Consider the following 17,586-nt stretch of genomic DNA (forward strand, 5'->3'; position numbering starts at 1 on the left):
CGCTCCCATGGAAGTAAAGGGAGCGAGGATACATCTGTAACCATCACGAGTTTGGTTGCCCTAACAGTGGCTGCAGTCACAATGGGGGTGTTATACCCTTTTCTCAGGATCCCTATTCTCAAGATCATGGAGGTCTTTATGGTCAGATCCCTACTGATCAGCAATGTAGCCCCTTTCTTCTGGATACAGGGTATATATTTTTCATGCCATAAACACTTTAATTGAGTCTTTTATATACAAGTTACAGGGCAGCATGCAGGAGAGGGGGATGACACATGCAGATGAGCAGAGATAACTTGTACTGTATAGGGATTTCATGGAAATCTTAAGATAAAATGATCCACTTTAAATTGTACAAAGCAGTTGTCTCTGCAAAGTTTTATCAGTCACATATTTTCTCTGCTGTGGCCACTACTGGAGAAATGTGGTATTACATGGTGTCCAGGACATCATTTATAGAGTGGAGGTCTTTTATTATCACCAAGGTCCTAGTAGGTCATATGGTCATATGGGTGGTCTTAGACAGACATAGAGGTCAGTCAATGCATACTTATCACTACATAGGTGGTTTGACCACTGGTAACCCCACCAATTATGAGGACAAGGGTCCTGTTCTCACATCTGGATCTCACAGCAACAGGTGGAGAAATAATTTTCTATGAGATTTGCAGCTCTCAGCTATCTCCTGCATTGGAGAATCGGCATGTACAGCTAGCTGATCCATTCATGGAGGAGCAAATGACCCCTGTTTCCATAATCGGTAGGAGACCCAGCTATCAGACCCCATGTACAATCAATACGCTATAACTTTAAATCACTGAAGTACCCCTCTATTTCTAGAGCTATGCAGGAGATTTGGAGCACAGTAATAGAAAGATGATATAAAGATATACTAAGAAAGCCATAAGCACAAAATCTAATTATTGTCTAGATGTCTGTAGGGATTAGTCCTTCTTTCTTTCCTCATGGATCTTGGTGCATTTTCTTTACCTGACTACTCTTAATAATTCCTTATTATCTTTTTCTTGTCTTAGGTTATTGCTTCAGTCCTGGTGAGTTATTGTCCAAATCAATTAAATGTTATCATTGTCCCAGTACCATGTCAGTCACCACCACTGGGACCACAGTCCATACAACCTTAAACCCATGACTTTCCATTACCATACAACTTACTAGCGACCTACGTTTGTACATTTCACTTTGCCTTTGTCACTTTTTACGCCGTTTTATTGTTTGATTACTTTCAGGAAGTCTCAGATTCTGGATCCGGTGACAAAACTTCATTAGAAACCCGTTTTATGACCATCCTGTGCACACGTAGTTACCCACATCTCAGGAGAGGTGAGCACTGGTCCATTGCTTTATATGTGCATAATGGCAAAAATAGTCATTGGTTTACTAGAACATATCACTTCACAATAATATTAGAAAGACGTCCGGGATCTGACAAGTTTTCACCAATTTTAAGAGGACCTTTCACCACCTCCACCAAGTCCTTAGCCTTTGTCAATGGGCTGCTGTCCCACTGATTCCAGCTCAGTTGTAATTTTCTCTCTAGCCCCCACCATTCCAGAACAACAAGTGCAGTTAATTTTGACCCCTAATATGTTATTTAAGTTCTGTAATATCAGGTGGGCGGTGTCAGGCAGGGGGTGTGATTCAGAGCTGCAATCAGGGGCAGTCAGTGTCAGAGCTCAGAAACACACCCTTTGTCTGCTCCTGCGTGACACGGCCCTCTTGACATTGATTGCTCAGGAATAGTGGGGACTAGAGAAAAAATTCCAGCTGTGCCAGAATCAGTGGAATAGTGACAATCAATGTAAAAAGCTGGACTTGATGGATGGAGGAGGTGAAAGGTCCTCTAAGTGTGTAGCTATCATATTAACGGGAAAATATTTATTGCAAGAACTAAATGCAGTCATGCAATTTTTTTAGGCTGGCCTGACCTTCTGCTTCTTTTAGACAGATAAAAATAATAGTTGATGCATAGTTTTCATTTTTAAAGCTTTTTGTGCTATACCTCACTATATAAGTGTGATACTGCATGGCTATAGAGGTCAGGGCAATAAGGGGTTAAGTGGGAATATAAGTGGAGGTGACAAGTGACTGAATCCAAAGTCAACTACAAATGGGGGCGTCTTTATTGGCCCAATGGGGGTCATTATAATGCCGTAGCCTAGGCCCACTGCAGAATCCTGGGGCAGTTCAATCCTGGATTGAGAAGATATTTTTGTTGTTTTTAGTATGTGCAGGTAGTTGACCCTTTATAACATCTTAAAGGGGTATGGCCATGAATGGGACTGCTTGAGAAGGTCGATTGCTTTACTTAAGCTACCATAGCTTAAGGTACCATATACCTGAACAGAGCGGCAGCACACCTGTTGATCCAAATCTAGTACATGGAGCATAGTTTGAACTCTTAGACAAACCCCTTTAATCTGTAACACTAACCTATTGAGGTACATTGATTCCTGTATATTGTAGATTAACTCATTTTTCCCCTATTTCCAGTATTCCAGGAGTTTATTAAGCAGACGAACCATGATGTTGAACATACCATTAAGAAAGAAATGTCCGGCGATGTGAAGGACGCCTTTGTGGCTATCGGTGAGTAAGGGTCTACCCTCTGATGTTATGTCATTGCTGGGTGTTACTATCGGACCGGTACCTGAACCAGTATGTTGTCACCATTGATAACATTGTTTCTTACTGGGCTAGGTTTGTGGATCCAATTCTAAGGTTTTCTATTCTAGGTTTTCCCATTATTTCAATATTTGCTTCTGACTTCACAGTTGTGGTCTCCTTGCCCTGTTCTCTCCCTAATCCCAATGTAAAAAAACCCACAAAACTTGAGTCTTCAGTAGTTGATACCTTTTTTAATGGCTAACTCATAATAACTTATTATGAGTTAGCCATTAAAAAAGGTATCAACTACTGAAGACTCTCAAGTTTTTAGTTTTTTTTTAAATATTTCCTACCCACTGGCTAACACGGTACAAAAACAAACAGTTTCCTTAACCCCAATGTGGATTAGTATGTATGACGAGAGTTCATTATTTCATCTTATTCTTTATCCTTCCCTTTAGTCCGTAGTGTGAAGAATAAGCCAGCTTTCTTCGCAGAACGCCTCTACAAAGCAATGAAGGTAAGAAATGGATCTGACAATGTGTGTCCAAAACTCGATAACATGGCCAAACCTATAAAAAACAGTCTCCAACCTTCTGGCAAGACATCTAGAGAGCAATAGGCTGGAGAACACTGATCTTTTAAGGTGTTGTCCTACTTGAAGATCCCCCATATGCCCTTATAAGAGCTTATTAACCATTAAACAGAGGTTCATACCATCTTCTACATTGCCCAATTGTGCTTCTATCTTACACGGGTTACAATACTGTGAGTAGTCCTGAAGGTCTGCCCAACTCATATCATATGCTGCAATACCAGATTTAGGAAAAAAGCAGCCATGTTTTTCTAATGTTATACAACCCCTTTTAATAATTAGGGGCAAATATGGGCACCAAAAGCACAGTATACCTCAAGGTTCCCATACACATTATAATAAAGGCAATGAAAATTACCTAATTTCAGGCTAGGTTCACAGCAGCGCTTAGGTTCCATTTCTGGATTCAGTTCCCAAAGCTGCTTAAAAAATGCGGAGGGAAAAGTCCTGCAACAGACTCCATTATAGTCTATGGGGTACACAGGTTTCCACAGGTAACTGCTTTGTAAGTGGATTGGGTTTCCTTTTTTCGGGTTGCCAAATGGTCCCAAACAACAGAAACCTGAGTGCAAGTGTGAACCTAGAGTCCGCCATAATGATTGATTCTCAGGTGAGATGTAACACAGAATTGTGGCTTTAGCCGACAGATGGCACCCACCATCATCAGGTACAAAGTCGGCTGTGTTGGAAATCTTCAGCAATCACTAAATATAAGATCTTTCTTATAAAAGACTTTCGCCCATGAGCGTTCTTTCTTTGAAAAAACATTCTTCATCACGTATGGTTGGTCTGAAGGATGATAACAGCCAAAAGGGCCTTAAACATCTATGGCTGCAACCGTTGACCTACTTCTGTCTAATGTGTATGGCCACCTTTAAGATGTCTCATTTTGGTAGCTTAGCTTTGGACTGTCTTTCACCTTATAAGTATAGATCTGCTTACACTGCTATTTAGTTATTTTACTACCCACCATATAAAGGTGGATCCTATTACATTCCGTTTCATACACCCCAATATATGTCCATATTATAAAATTGGGCCATTGGGATATCAGAAATACTGTCATGTATAATCCTGTCTCTTCAGGGGGCTGGGACAGATGAGCGGACTCTGACCAGGATCCTCATATCCAGAAGTGAAATCGACCTGTTCAACATTCGTCAAGAGTTTAAGAATGAATATGAAAAGTCTCTGCACCACTGTCTAGAGGTAAGTAAACATATGGTAGTAGCGGGTTTTGTTTAAGCAGTCCATATGATGTAGCAGATGGTAAACCCTGATGACATGATGTATACATAGTTGTATATATAGTCCATGTCATATCACATCTCCAATCTCCATTGCTAAGAGCAGGATGTTTAAGCAAATTAAATTCATCTTCATGATACTGAAGCCATTCCATGGTGACATGACCCTGGTGTAAATACTGGAAGCCTCCAACCCCAACTTTGTCATGTACCAACGATGTTGAATGCACAACATTGATTTCTGGGAAGTCATTTTCCCCTATAAATTGTAGTAAAGGGTTATGGTAGGACAGAAAGGGCTTGTTGGGTTCACATTTAATTGAAAAATACCACTTCCATTACCTGCAAGGAACCAATAAAGACTGCTTAAGGCAATGAACATAGTAATGGTGGAGTCATGGCCCCTCATTCTTGTGTAATCTATAGTTCCACTTTGCTATCGAGGACATCGCGAGGACATAGCATTAAACTCCATCTTTTTAGAACAGTTCCTTGTTGATCAAGAGGGTTTGGTGCCCAGAAAAAATATGCCAAAGAATACCACCATAATGTCCTACATAAGGCTCTACAGATGTGTCACGGTGCCTGGATAAACATTGATGGGTCCAGTGGGCATTGTGGCATTTACGCTAGGTTCACACCTGCGTTCAGGGTCTCCGTTCTATGGTGGTTTCCGTCTTCTGCATGCCAGAAGACGGAAACCATAGACCAGGTCCGGCCGTGAGCGGCGGTGAGCGTTTTAGGCTCTCCGCCGCGAAACCGGGTTTTATAATCCGGACACAGAGTACTGCATGTCCGACTCTGTGTCCGGATTATAAAACCCGGTTTCGCGGCGGAGAGCTTGAAACGCTCACCGCCGCTCACGGCCGGACAGCTTTCTCACCCATTCAAATGAATGGGTATGAAAGCCTCCTGCAGGTTTCCGTCTCCTGCCTCTGTTTTGTGCAGGAAACGGAAACCTGAAGTACGGAGTGCCGGCGCAGATGTGAACGAGCCCTTACAGGTACACTCCATCTAAAATCATCAAAAAGTCAAGTGTGCAGGATTGATGGAGAAATGACAGAGACGTATCGTTTCTAGAAATGGGTGAAACTCACAAGATTTGTTTCAACAAATATTCATGAAGTTCACCCTGCTTTGTTTTGAGCAGAACTTATTTGGGTAGAAATGTTAGTGTTATTACTATACTCCTCAGACCCCAGAGTATAATAAGTGACGACACAGGGGAGTTGTAAAAATACATCACATACCCAGAGGTCACCGATGAGGTCTACAAGGGCCTTAGCGGTCATGTGGGGCTCACATTGTCATGAGGTTGGTCACATGACACTCCAAAACTGGTTATTACCACTCAAGGCCTCTGCGCATACCTGGTGACAGCTTCCCTTTAGGTGGAGAAGAGCTGCAATATTAAAGGTGTTGTCCCACAATGTAAACTGTCAAGGACCTTTTACTCACTCCACATTCAACCTGTGAGCTGCTGGACTGGTGATGGCTGCCACTTCCATTCACTTCAATAGAGATAGCCGAGTGCCATACTTTACCTATCTCTGGCACTCACATTGAAGTGAATGGGAGTGGCAATCATCACCAGTGCCACCCACATTCGGCTTAGCTGGACATTACTACGTGGGGCCTCAGTTCTGTGTTAGTACTCAATTGTACTAATACAGAACTCTTATGTAGGCCCACGTTTACTGAGATTATAGTGAGAGTATAATTTGATATCATACAGTAAATGAGTGTGCTGAAGAAATTTATTTAAAGGTATGCGCTCCTTAATAAACCTGGACTGTCCTCTTGGACTGAAGACTGTCTTGAAGACACCAGGTACACCATAATTCGCTCTCTTTTCTATATTATTTAGTAATAAGAAACTGTTGAACATCTTTGGCTATATGGTTAATCTGGTAAAACAGTAGATTATTGGCTTCTACCATAACTATCTGGTGCCAAAAACCTTCACAAATCTTTATAAATTATCCCTATACAGTTAAATGATGAACTCTACAATTCTGCAGCCATCAGCAGGGGGAGCTCAACAGCGTACAGCTCCCCTAGTGGCATTAAAGTTGGTTCCCTTTAAATGTTGTTAGAAAATACAAAACACAAAAATCTTCTGTTTTAGGGATTTTACTCATGGATATGTATTTTTCTTCTAGAGTGAAACATCTGGAGACTACCGCAAAGCTCTCCTGGCTATCTGTGGAGGAGACGACTAATCCGGAGACCCCAAATTTTTGTATGTCCATCTGTGAGCACACCTACTAAATGTCATTGTGGTAGATGTGGTAGTGTCTAGGACCTACAAAGCAATTGTGAATGAGAACTTCACCAAGCAACGGAAAATGCACCAAAGAAATACAATGCATGGGATATGGGAGGGCAATGTATGTTGGGGGTGATAGATATGGGATCGCCATATTGTAATAGCCCTTCTAAGCCAGATCCTGCTGTGTATCTGACACTTGGAAACAATTTCTTACAACACCAAAACCATTTCTAGGTCCTTTATTATATAGGAGGATCCAGGCAAGTTGAAATAAAGTGTCTTAATACGGTACATATGTGTGTCTGCTGTCTGTTATTGGTGCTAGTAGGACAAAGATAAAAAAAAACATACATGAGATTTAGTTGTTTTTCTGACCTATGTCACACAATGGTCTACCAACAATAACCTGATCACAAGGAGTCACAGTACGTCTTTAGTTTCTCTGCAGCGCCACCACAGGGGTAAAGAAGAATTACACAATTCCTACTGAAATCAATTGGCTTGCTATGTAACATATGGACATGTTAGGTCCTCCAAATAAAGGGACACTCTTCATAGCCACTATACTTCAGGTCCACCAGGAGGAACTCTGGTAAGTTCAGCTTGTAATATGATCATGGGATCCTACCAGTCTCAGACAGGAATGATTGGGCCGACTATACAGAATAATCCTCAGGCCTACCCTCTATAAATACAGAACACGTCCACTTTTATACGCTTCATTGTGCTCTTAAGAATAACATTTTTCTATAGAAGTCTTTTTCTAGATCGGCTTCTACAGAAAAGTACATGTGTGATATCCTTCCCTGCCTGCTCATTGTCATGTGTGTTAAGTTGCAAACCCCGATTCACACCAAAGCCTAGTCATTTCCACTTATAATATCAATGGCTATGGCGAAAAAAGATGATCTGGATTATAAAATCCATTAATAGCGGTGTTTTCCTTATTCAGGACTCATTATTTAGCAAGAGAAGGGAGCGTCGGCAATGGACATCTCAGAAGGTCCCCACATATCTGTGTATTACTTGTCCTTCTGTTGCCTATATTGATAACACTGCACATGTGAAACTTGCACATACGTGTCACGTGACACTCCAACACTGGACATTACTATGTGGGGCCCCAGGATATGGCTGTATTTGCACATCTGTATTTTGCGGCCAGACGATGCCCCTGCCTATTTACAGGTCAGGTACTGCCCATGGTTGATCTGTTTTTCACGACTGATCAGCTTTACTTAACATTACTGTACAATATGGGTGACACATGGATGCCAGACTTTTGTGTTTTTTTTCATGGACCAATAGACATGCATCCGCAAAAAAACAAACATGTTTCTGTTATTACATTACTATTCCCAGAACCACAATCGCTAGGTGTGACCTTAGTCATAGACAATATTAGGAAATCTGCCCCAGTGTCTGTGTATTACGTTTGTACTATTCCTAGTTACGGCTGAGGCCCTACGTTGCGGAATTGCTGCTTTTTTTGTTGCAGATTTTGCGGTGTTTTATTTTTTGAGCTAAAGCCAGGAGTGGATTATACAGAAGGGAGAAGTAGAAAAACTTAATTTATATTTGCCATTCCTTCTATAGCCACTCCTGGGTTTAGCAAAAAAAAAAAAAACACAGTAAATTCTGTAACAAAAAAGAGCTGAGTTTCCGCATCGTGGGGCCTTACCCCAGTAACCCAAGCAGATTAAGTTTATTGCGCCATATTCACTAAAGCAACATCATTAGTGTTCCTCCACGTGGCACCCTCCAAGGCCTACAAAGTAGGTGCCCACTTTCAGATCCCTACACAGTAAGGGAGCCTTCACACGGAGTAATGCCGGGCTCAATGTGCGCTTCTTTTTACTGCCGTAGAAATGTGAGGATAGTGTTTACGTCGCGTTAACATGGTGTTTTTTTACTATGAGCGTATACGCGGCGTTTGTGTATGTGTATATGTAGGTTGGGGCCCCACTTGGACATGTGCGCCCCTCTGTCCTCAAACCCTAGCTACACCTCTGCCTGTGTGCTAAAAGTCTGGTGCACACATTACCCCACAAGAAAACTTAGATAGGACACAACAATAAATCAGCACAGTAGCCTCTTCATTCTCAGGATCGTAGTGTTCCAGATCATGACATTGTAGGTACAGTTAGGTCCATATATATTTGGACACCAACACAAGTTTTATTGTTTTTTACCTGGTAACTGGTAACTTTATAGTTATATGAAGGACATGGGCAGAAAGTCCAGACTTTCAGCTTTCATTTGAGGGTATCCACATTAAAATTAGATGAAGGGTTTAGGAGTTTCAGCTTCTTAGCATGTGCCACCCTGTTTATAAAGGGACCAAAAGTTGGCACTAGTGGACAATTCCTCCATAATTTCCTTCTCAATTAAGCAGATAGAAGGCCTGGAGTTGATGTGAGATGTGGGGCTTGCATTTGGAAGATTTTGCTGTGAAGAAAACATGTGGTTAAAGGAGTCATCCTTAGGCTGTGAAAACAAAGGAAACCCATCTGAGAAATTGCTACAATATTAGGAGTGGAAAAATCTAAAGTGTGGCATATCCTGAGAAAGAAAGAAAGCTCTGGTGAACTCATCAATGCAAAAAGACCTGGACGCCCACGGAAGACAACAATGGTGGATGACCACAGAATAACTTCCATGGTGAGGAGAAACTCCTTCACAACAGTCAACCAAGTGAACAGCACTCTCCAGGATGTAGGCGTATCAATATCCAAATCTACCATAAGAGAAGACTGCATGAAATACAGAGCGCTCACTGCACGGTGCAAGACACTCATAAGCCTCAAGAATAAGAAGACTAGATTGGACTGTGCTAAAAAGACATCTAAAAAAGCCAGCACAGATCAGGAAGAACATTCTCTGGACAAATGAAACCAAGATCAACTTCTACCAGAATGATGGAAAGAAAAAAGTATGGAGATGGTGTGGTACAACTCAGAATCCAAAGCATACCACATCATCTGTAAAACACGGCGGAGGCAGTGTGATGGCTTGGGTATACATGGCTGCCGGTGGCACTAGGCCATTAGTGGTTATTGATGGTGTGACACAGGACAGAAGCAGCCGGATGAATTCTGAGATATTCAGAGACACACTATGTGCTCAAATCCAGCCAAACTGATTGGTCGGCATTTGATAATACAGACGGACAAAGAGCCAAACCTTAAAAGGGGTATTCCCACCTCACATACTCAGACAGCAACTGAAAACCGCCGCAGTAAACGCCAGGCAGAACATTAGAAAGGAGGAAACACAGCGGTGTCTGGTGATGTCCGTGAGTTCAGAACTTCAGGCAGTCATTGCCAACAAAGGGTTTTCAACCAAGTATTAGAAATTAGCATTTTATTTTTTACAATTATTTAATTTGTCTAATGACTTTTGAACCCCTGAAATGAAGGGCTTGTGTTTCTCTATAGGGTTCAGGGCCTCACATGGTTATGCAATCATTTTGTTTAACCCACTGAATTAAAACTATCCGCTTGAATTCTGTCATGGCTTCACAAGGGTGAAATGGTTATAGAGGTGTCCGATTATCAATCTCCACGGATGTGCCCTGTGATCACAGAGATGTAAGCACTAGATTACAGGATCACACATCTATGTGTGCACAGCGCCAAGGGGTTCACTATTACTAATGGAAATATTTCTGAACATGAGCCAATGTATCATTTTAATTTGAACTTTTTTTTTCTTAATGGAGAAACAGGTTACACAAGTGGAGCCATGACATCATTATACAATGGTTCCATAGAATTAGCATATTAAGAATTGTCACTGTATTCTGTAACAGCTTTGTTATAAATAAAGAATTGATAAAAAAAAAAAAAAAAATTAATGACATCACAATGGCTTAGAACCCTGAATGACAGGCTGATGATGTCACAATCAGCTTCTGTCTATAAAACAGGTGAAAGACCTCATCACATTCTCTTTTTTTCTCGTGTATCGTGAACGCTAGTTGTTGTTGCAAAACTCTGCTAGAAAGCTACACGCGCGAAAATTCGAACGCCTTCTACTGGAGAATACGGTAAGTTTCAACTTACACTATTGATGCGTCACAGTGATCAGAAGACAGTGATGGGATTGGTGGGGGATCCAAATGCTGAACAACTAAAAGTTTTAGGGTATCTAGCTGGGGTGGAGATACTGGAACCAGTAGTCCAATAGTGACTAAATGGCCACAGATTTCTGAGCGCTGCTGCTGTGTGGTCATCTCCTGCAGCACTCCTCAAGGCCATGATGGGAATAATGGCAGAAGTACCGATATATCATAAGATAGTGAAATTCATAGGACCTGATAGCTTCAGGAAACCTTTGGGAAAACAGCTCCATCCAAAACTGTAAAATAAAGCAACGCCTTCTGATTTTCCAATAGCCCAGTTTATGTCGGGTTTCTGCTCTGGACTATCAGAATCTGAAATACCTGAAATAAACTTTATTAATAGGAATGAAATGTCGTCTAATCTTTTTCCATGTTGTGTCTCTCTAGTATTTATAGACTCAGGCCTGTAAATATGGCGTCTCTCCACGATGGCGAACAAACAACTCCATTGCTGATAGTGGATGAGGAAAAACAAATAGGCACTCATTCACATCAAATGGATGAAGAAAAAGGCTATTGCTCTGATCCGCAGGACACTCATGCGCTGACTGGAGTCTCCTACATGCGCTCCGTCATCACCGTAGCGATTATGTCCTACATAAGCCTTATACATTTCATTGAACGCTACAGCACCTCAGGTATGTGGGGGAGGGGTAAACGGTATTATTTCTAGTGGTGAGATTTATCAGGCCCATAGCAATGATGGTGTCTAGAATAGGTCACCCCCGGCCTGGGATTCTTACCAAATATAATGATCTTTGTGCCTGTTTATGTGCCCACCTATTACCACAGATCTGCCATAGCGTATAATGATTGTCCTCTCTCTTTCCATGTGACAGGGGTGCTACCAGACCTTCAAAAAGCCTTCATGATGAGCGACAGTGTATCCGGCTTGTTACATACAGGTATATTTTACCATAGAATCATATTCTGTAAATCTCCTGGAAACCGCCATTGTCAGGACTAAACCAATATTCCAGAGTTGTCGGTCAAGCTATTCACGGAATTCTTATGACATCACAGAAGAATAAGAATGTGAATATGGATCCCTATTGGTGTAGTTCAGAAAATGGCTGCCTGAAAATCTTTCTTGTTATCTGGACAGGATGGATTAAATGCAGGAGTTAATGTACTAACAATGTCCTTAAGCAATAACTTGTTCTGCTGACACATTGTCCTGACACTTCTTCTCCTTCTCTCCCCTTTAGTATTCATCGCCAGCTATACGCTGTTTGGTCTGGTCTTTGGCTATATGGGCGACCGCTGGAATAGGAAATACATAATGTGCGCAGGAACCTTATTCTGGTCCGTCATGACCCTGTGCATCTCATTCATTCCCAATAAGGTAAAGATATAAATCTCAGCTACTATATCTCTCTATGACCAGGTACACTTGCCATGCAGGCAAAAAAAAAAAACTATTTCACAAAAATTTACAAAAAAAATTTTCTGTCCCATTTTAATTTTCATTTTTTTACAGTATTTCCTGCTCCTCCTGACAATGAGAGCATTGGTAGGAGCCGGAGAGGCAAGTTTCTCCACCATCGCCCCCTCCGTTATTGCTGACCTCTTTGCGGCAGACCAGCGTAGTCGCATGTTTTCAATTTTTTACCTGACTATACCTGTCGGCTGGTGAGTATCCTGTGTAAATATACAGACTTTGTGGAGAATTTATGACCGGACAATCTAGAAATTATAACGACTTCATTTCTCTTACAGTGGCCTTGGATACATTGTCGGCTCCAAAGTAGTCAGTGCAGCAGGTGGTGACTGGCACTGGGCCTTCCGGGTAAGTAAAAGACTATAATCTATTTCCTAAACTTGTCCCTGGTTGCTTCCACTTTGTGATGATCCCACTATTTATAGCTCATTTATCTATCTATGTAACATACAAAGTGTTTTTCCTCCACCACGCAGGTTACCCCTGGTCTGGGCGTCATTGCTGTCCTGCTTCTACTAGTCTTTGTGAAAGAACCGCCAAGAGGAGCCGCAGACGGGAAGAACAAAAACAGATCCGTCAGTTCCAATAACTGGATTTCGGATGTGAAGAAACTATTCAAAAAGTAGGTGTTTTCTGTGTAGTGGTTGTCGGCAGCGATCCTCCTTGTGTTTTTTATGATTATTAAATCCTTCTTTTTTTCCCTCTCTACAGTCGGAGTTTCCTGTTTTCCACTCTCGGATCTGCGACTGTAGCGTTTGTAGCCGGCGCCATAGGTCTCTGGGCTCCTTCTTACCTGACACGTGCACGAAGCCTCTTACTAGAGAAGGAGCCTTGTCAGACTGGAACGTGCACCTATAATGACAGGTATGCATTTCTTCTTCCGGCGCTGTGGAATGACTTCTGTTAAGTGTCTTCCTTGATGATACAGGAGATGAAGCTTTCATCATACTGCGCCTCATTAAACAAGGTTGTCTTGCATTTTCTTGAACCTTCTTTACTAACCTCTATAAACACTTTTCTTTGCAGTCTGATATTTGGCGTGCTTACAGTCATCTCCGGCATCCTTGGAGTTCTAGCAGGGGTGGAGATCAGCAAAAGATATAGAAAAAGCAATCCCCGTGCAGACCCGTTGGTCTGTGCGTGTGGCATGTTGTGCTCCGCCCCTTTGCTGTTCTTGGCCCTGGTTCTGGCAGACATTAGTCTTGTGGCCACTTATGTAAGTACCTGAGCTATAGATTGTTGTCATCCACTTACTGGATTCTGGATCTATTTATTCCTTTGTACAGTATTCTGGCTTTGGACAGGTTTAGTTTTGTACTATCACGTTCCAGCACTTTGTATTGCGCACTATATTAATTCCCAAAATGTTTCACTTCTGCAGGTCCTCATATTCATTGGAAAGACATTCCTCACATTCAACGGGGCCCTTGTGGTACAAATCCTCCTGGTGAGTTCTAACAAGTCATGAAATGATATTTTAGCTGTTCTTCTGTCTTCCCTCCTTTACCCATCAGATGCTCCTTCCTGGTAGATTGGGCGATTTACTTTTTATGTTTTTAATATTTTTTTTTATTATACTATGCAGTCACTCTGTACAATGGCTCTTGTTTTGTTGGTTTCAATGATTCCCTTCAGCCTACTCACAATAAATATCCATTTATTTCAGTCAGTGGTTCCTCCTACAAGAAGAGCTACAGCGGGGTCTGTGCAAATTTCTGTGGCCCACCTGCTGGGCGATGTCGGGAGCCCCTACCTCATTGGATTTGTAAGTAGTTGTTACATATGTTTTCCTGAATGTTGTATATACACATCACTTTTACCTCACTGGTTCCCTGTGTAAGCATGAGGCCCAGGTTGCAGAAAAGCAGCTTTTTTTTGTTGTTGCAGACTTTGCTTCTTTCTTTTTAGCCAAAGCCAAGACTGGCAATGAAAGGAATTGGAAATATGTAGGAAGTAATTGTACTTTGTACTTTTGCTCAATCCACTCCTGGCTTTGTGTTTCCGTAATGTGCGCCTTATCCTAAAGCTGAATTTTTCTACCTCCCTCCATGTTTACAGTGAGCACTCACAAAATACATGTACAGCATTGAAACAACAGTATACACGCAGCATCTGTACAGTCCACATACAACACCGACACAGAATATACACACATAGAAATTATATTGAAACAATCTAGTTGTAACTTGCAAGCCTGACAGTAGAACACCAAAGACAAAACCTTCTGGTGCTAGATATTAGATTATTATTTTTACTCTTTACTAACTATACATGTATTATTAATCAAGTATGTATCACCTCTCATCCTCAGATGTCTGACCTGATCCATGGAGGAGCGGCCGAATCAACTCTATCAAGGTACCGCAGCCTGAAATACGCCCTCCTGACATGTGCATTCATGGAAGCTATTGGAGGAGCCTTCTTTTTGGTCAATGCCCACTTTATTGAGAAGGACCGCAAGGAGGCAGAAATGGAGTCTGAAGGTGAGTACAGAATATCTCCATTGTCCTCTCATTTCTCCTGCAGAATTATAATAGAGCCATGCCTTGGATTCTCATTAGTTCTATAGTCACAAATGTGAAATCAGGCATCTTTCTAAACATCTGCAGAGCAGTCCATGTCTTGCAAGATTTACATGGCTCACTTCTGCTATGAATAAACACACTGCCTCCGTGATATAATATTAATCCTCTTCTCTTCATCCCTTAGACTAGCTCCACCATCATGATTACCACTGGAGGACATGAAGACCACCATATGAGGAATGACATGAAGGCCACCATATGAGGATGATCTGTGACATGGGCAAGCACGGTGGCTCAGTGCTTACTGCTTTCTTGCAGAGCTGGGGTCCTGGGTGGGTGAGAATCCATCCAAGGGCAACACCTGCAGTGAGTTTGTATGTTCTCCCCGTGCTTGCGTGGGTTTTCCCCGGGTACTCCGGTTTCCTCCCACACTTCCCTGACATCAAATGGGAAAATTTTGACTGAAGTTAATAAAGAAGTCAGTCATTCAGTCAAAAAAAAAAATTAGTAGTGTACCTGAGTCTTTCTTTAATTCTTTACAGAACTTAATAGATCAAAGGATGAATAGTCAATTAATTATAAGGATTTTCCTGGATTACAATAACCTGGCTGCTTTCTTTCAGAAATGGCACCACAATTTTCCTGGATTACAATAACCTGGCTGCTTTCTTTCAGAAATGGCACCACACCTGTCTATAGGAAGTGATGTGGGGCAGCAGGTCACTTCTATTGATTGGAAGGGGGCTGAGCTGCAATACCACACACAAACTATGAACAGGTGCAAAGCTAGAAGCTTAAGGTGTGGTCATTGACTCTTAGTCCGGGGGCCCCATGTGACGGAAACACCGCAATTTCATGGCGTTTTGCAGTAATGGCAAAGCGGATGGGATTCTAAAACCGGCACGGTTTTGGAAATCGCAGCATGTCAATTATACCTACGGAAACGCCGGCGGTTTCCCTATATTTATAATTGTAACAGAAAGTCTGTGGAGGAAAACTCTGATGCCTCGCTGCCATGGTTTTTCCCACTGCACTTTGATGGTGCGGGATGCCGTGTGGGGCCTTAGCCTTATAGTCCACACATCTCAGGCCAGTTTACTACAGTCCAAGCCGTGTGCTAACAATTGAATGCAGACTTCATTACGGTAACTGGAAAATACCATATAACAAGCAAAAACAGGCTGAAGTAGGTTCCCAGCGTTCTGACTTACATTTTATTCAGGGTATCTGACAACATACTTCCCGACCTGGAGTGCTCACCTTGAGTGAAGTTAATATAGAGGTCAATGAATAAAATAGCATTGTATCAGAATCTCTTTATAATTCGTCATAGACCTTTATAGCAATACTAAATATTTTTGCAGAATAGCTGCAAAATCTTATAGATCGCTTTCCTAGAAGAGTGGAAGCTGTTTAAGTTGCAAAAGGGGCCAAGTCTAAATTCATTCCCATGGATCTAGACTGAGAGCTTATGTTAGGAGGGTCACGTGAGCTCCAGAATAGGGGTGTATAAGTGGGAACAATTGAGCTACCCTGTTTCTCCAAAAGTGTGCCATATGCCATACCCTGAAACTTAGTCCTAGCTTGATTTTGCATGTTTTTTTTAAGTAGACCTGAAATATAAGCCCTACTCCAAAAAGAATCCCTAGTTACAGTCAGTGCCACCAGCACTAGGTTATGTCATTGACGTCATAGAGACAGATCCTAAGCTCACTGTAGCTCCCAACCATCCAGGACAAGTGCCCTGCTACCTCCTGCCACGGCAGGGCAAAATCTGTTCACCCATTCCCAAGTACTGCCTCCTGAATGCCATCTCCCGGGTTCCCCCCACCAAGGCCACTACTATGCTTTGGGTTTGACTATCTAAATGCCCAGATGTCAGGTGCCAACCTTGCTCGCTCCCACAGATGCAGCCACTTCACTATAGCACCTCCCCTTTGGCGTAAAGGAGAGGAGATAGAGAGGGTACAGGGCCACTGCCACACAAACTATTAGAAAGAGAGAGAGCTAGTAAGTTTAAGACCCACTGACCCTGCAACATCAAATGTGAATGTAAAATCATTTTACAGAACACGTCTGGAGCAAATAAAGATTCCGATTTGTTCTGGTGCCTGAAAAATAAGACCTACCCCGAAAATGAACCCTAGCCCTTCTTTTGTTGAAGAAATAATATACATTCAGAAAAACGTGGTAGCATGATTTGGTTTTTTTTAGTAAAAATTAAGCAAATTTGGAATGTTTAAGCCAACTATACCTAGCACGTCGTCATTGTCTAAATAATGGGCAAGTAGAACGTATATTGAATCAAGTTTAACACCTTTGCATCACATTCTTTTTTTCACTTTTGCATTTTTATATTCAACTCTTCTTTCTTTAAGCCATATTATTTTGTTCACAGAGCTGTATGAGGGCTAATGTTTTGCAGGACAAATTCTACTTCATACTTTATAATAATATTCCACACAATGTTCTGGATATCTTGTAAAAAAAAAAAATCCAAAATAAGGTGGAAAGAAACTGCATTTGTATAATTTTCTTATGACAGTGCTTACTATGCAGCCAAAAGGACATGTTCACAAATTTACAGGGAGGTGGACATGGCTATTGTTAACCAATGGAGACACATGTAATTTAGGTCTACTATCAAGAAATCTATAGGGTTTAGGGGTGCACTTGCTAATCACGGGGTGCAATCCCCTATATTTTATAGGATTATATTTTTTTTTACATTTCCAGCTTGAAAGCAGATTTTTGTTCC

At 41.7% G+C, this 17,586-nt stretch overlaps 2 protein-coding genes across 3 annotated transcripts in view; both read left to right on the forward strand.

Moving 5' to 3' along the window:
* The window catches only part of ANXA6 (annexin A6), a 71,813-nt gene that overhangs the window by 40,380 nt on the left and 13,847 nt on the right, over nt 1-17,586 (forward strand). Inside the window, exons 21-26 of one of the 2 annotated variants that reach the window (XM_075274941.1) lie at nt 1,035-1,052; nt 1,248-1,341; nt 2,512-2,607; nt 3,087-3,145; nt 4,307-4,429; nt 6,630-7,024. In XM_075274941.1, the coding sequence (XP_075131042.1) occupies nt 1,035-1,052; nt 1,248-1,341; nt 2,512-2,607; nt 3,087-3,145; nt 4,307-4,429; nt 6,630-6,689 (450 nt within the window). In that variant the 3' untranslated portion in view covers nt 6,690-7,024. Of the gene's footprint in view, nt 1-1,034; nt 1,053-1,247; nt 1,342-2,511; nt 2,608-3,086; nt 3,146-4,306; nt 4,430-6,629; nt 7,025-17,586 lie in introns of those variants that run through there. The other variant, XM_075274943.1, reaches the window with a different exon arrangement.
* LOC142203084 (protein spinster homolog 1-like) lies at nt 11,351-15,396 on the forward strand. The gene is made up of 12 exons (XM_075273544.1): nt 11,351-11,500; nt 11,702-11,767; nt 12,071-12,207; nt 12,343-12,494; nt 12,582-12,651; nt 12,780-12,925; nt 13,015-13,167; nt 13,330-13,519; nt 13,685-13,750; nt 13,970-14,068; nt 14,615-14,786; nt 15,371-15,396. Exons 1-12 carry the CDS (start codon nt 11,359-11,361, stop codon nt 15,394-15,396), a joined length of 1,419 nt encoding a protein of 472 aa, XP_075129645.1. The 5' UTR covers nt 11,351-11,358.

The sequence above is a fragment of the Leptodactylus fuscus genome, chromosome 5 (assembly GCF_031893055.1).
Source record: "Leptodactylus fuscus isolate aLepFus1 chromosome 5, aLepFus1.hap2, whole genome shotgun sequence".
Taxonomy (NCBI): Eukaryota; Metazoa; Chordata; class Amphibia; order Anura; family Leptodactylidae; genus Leptodactylus; species Leptodactylus fuscus.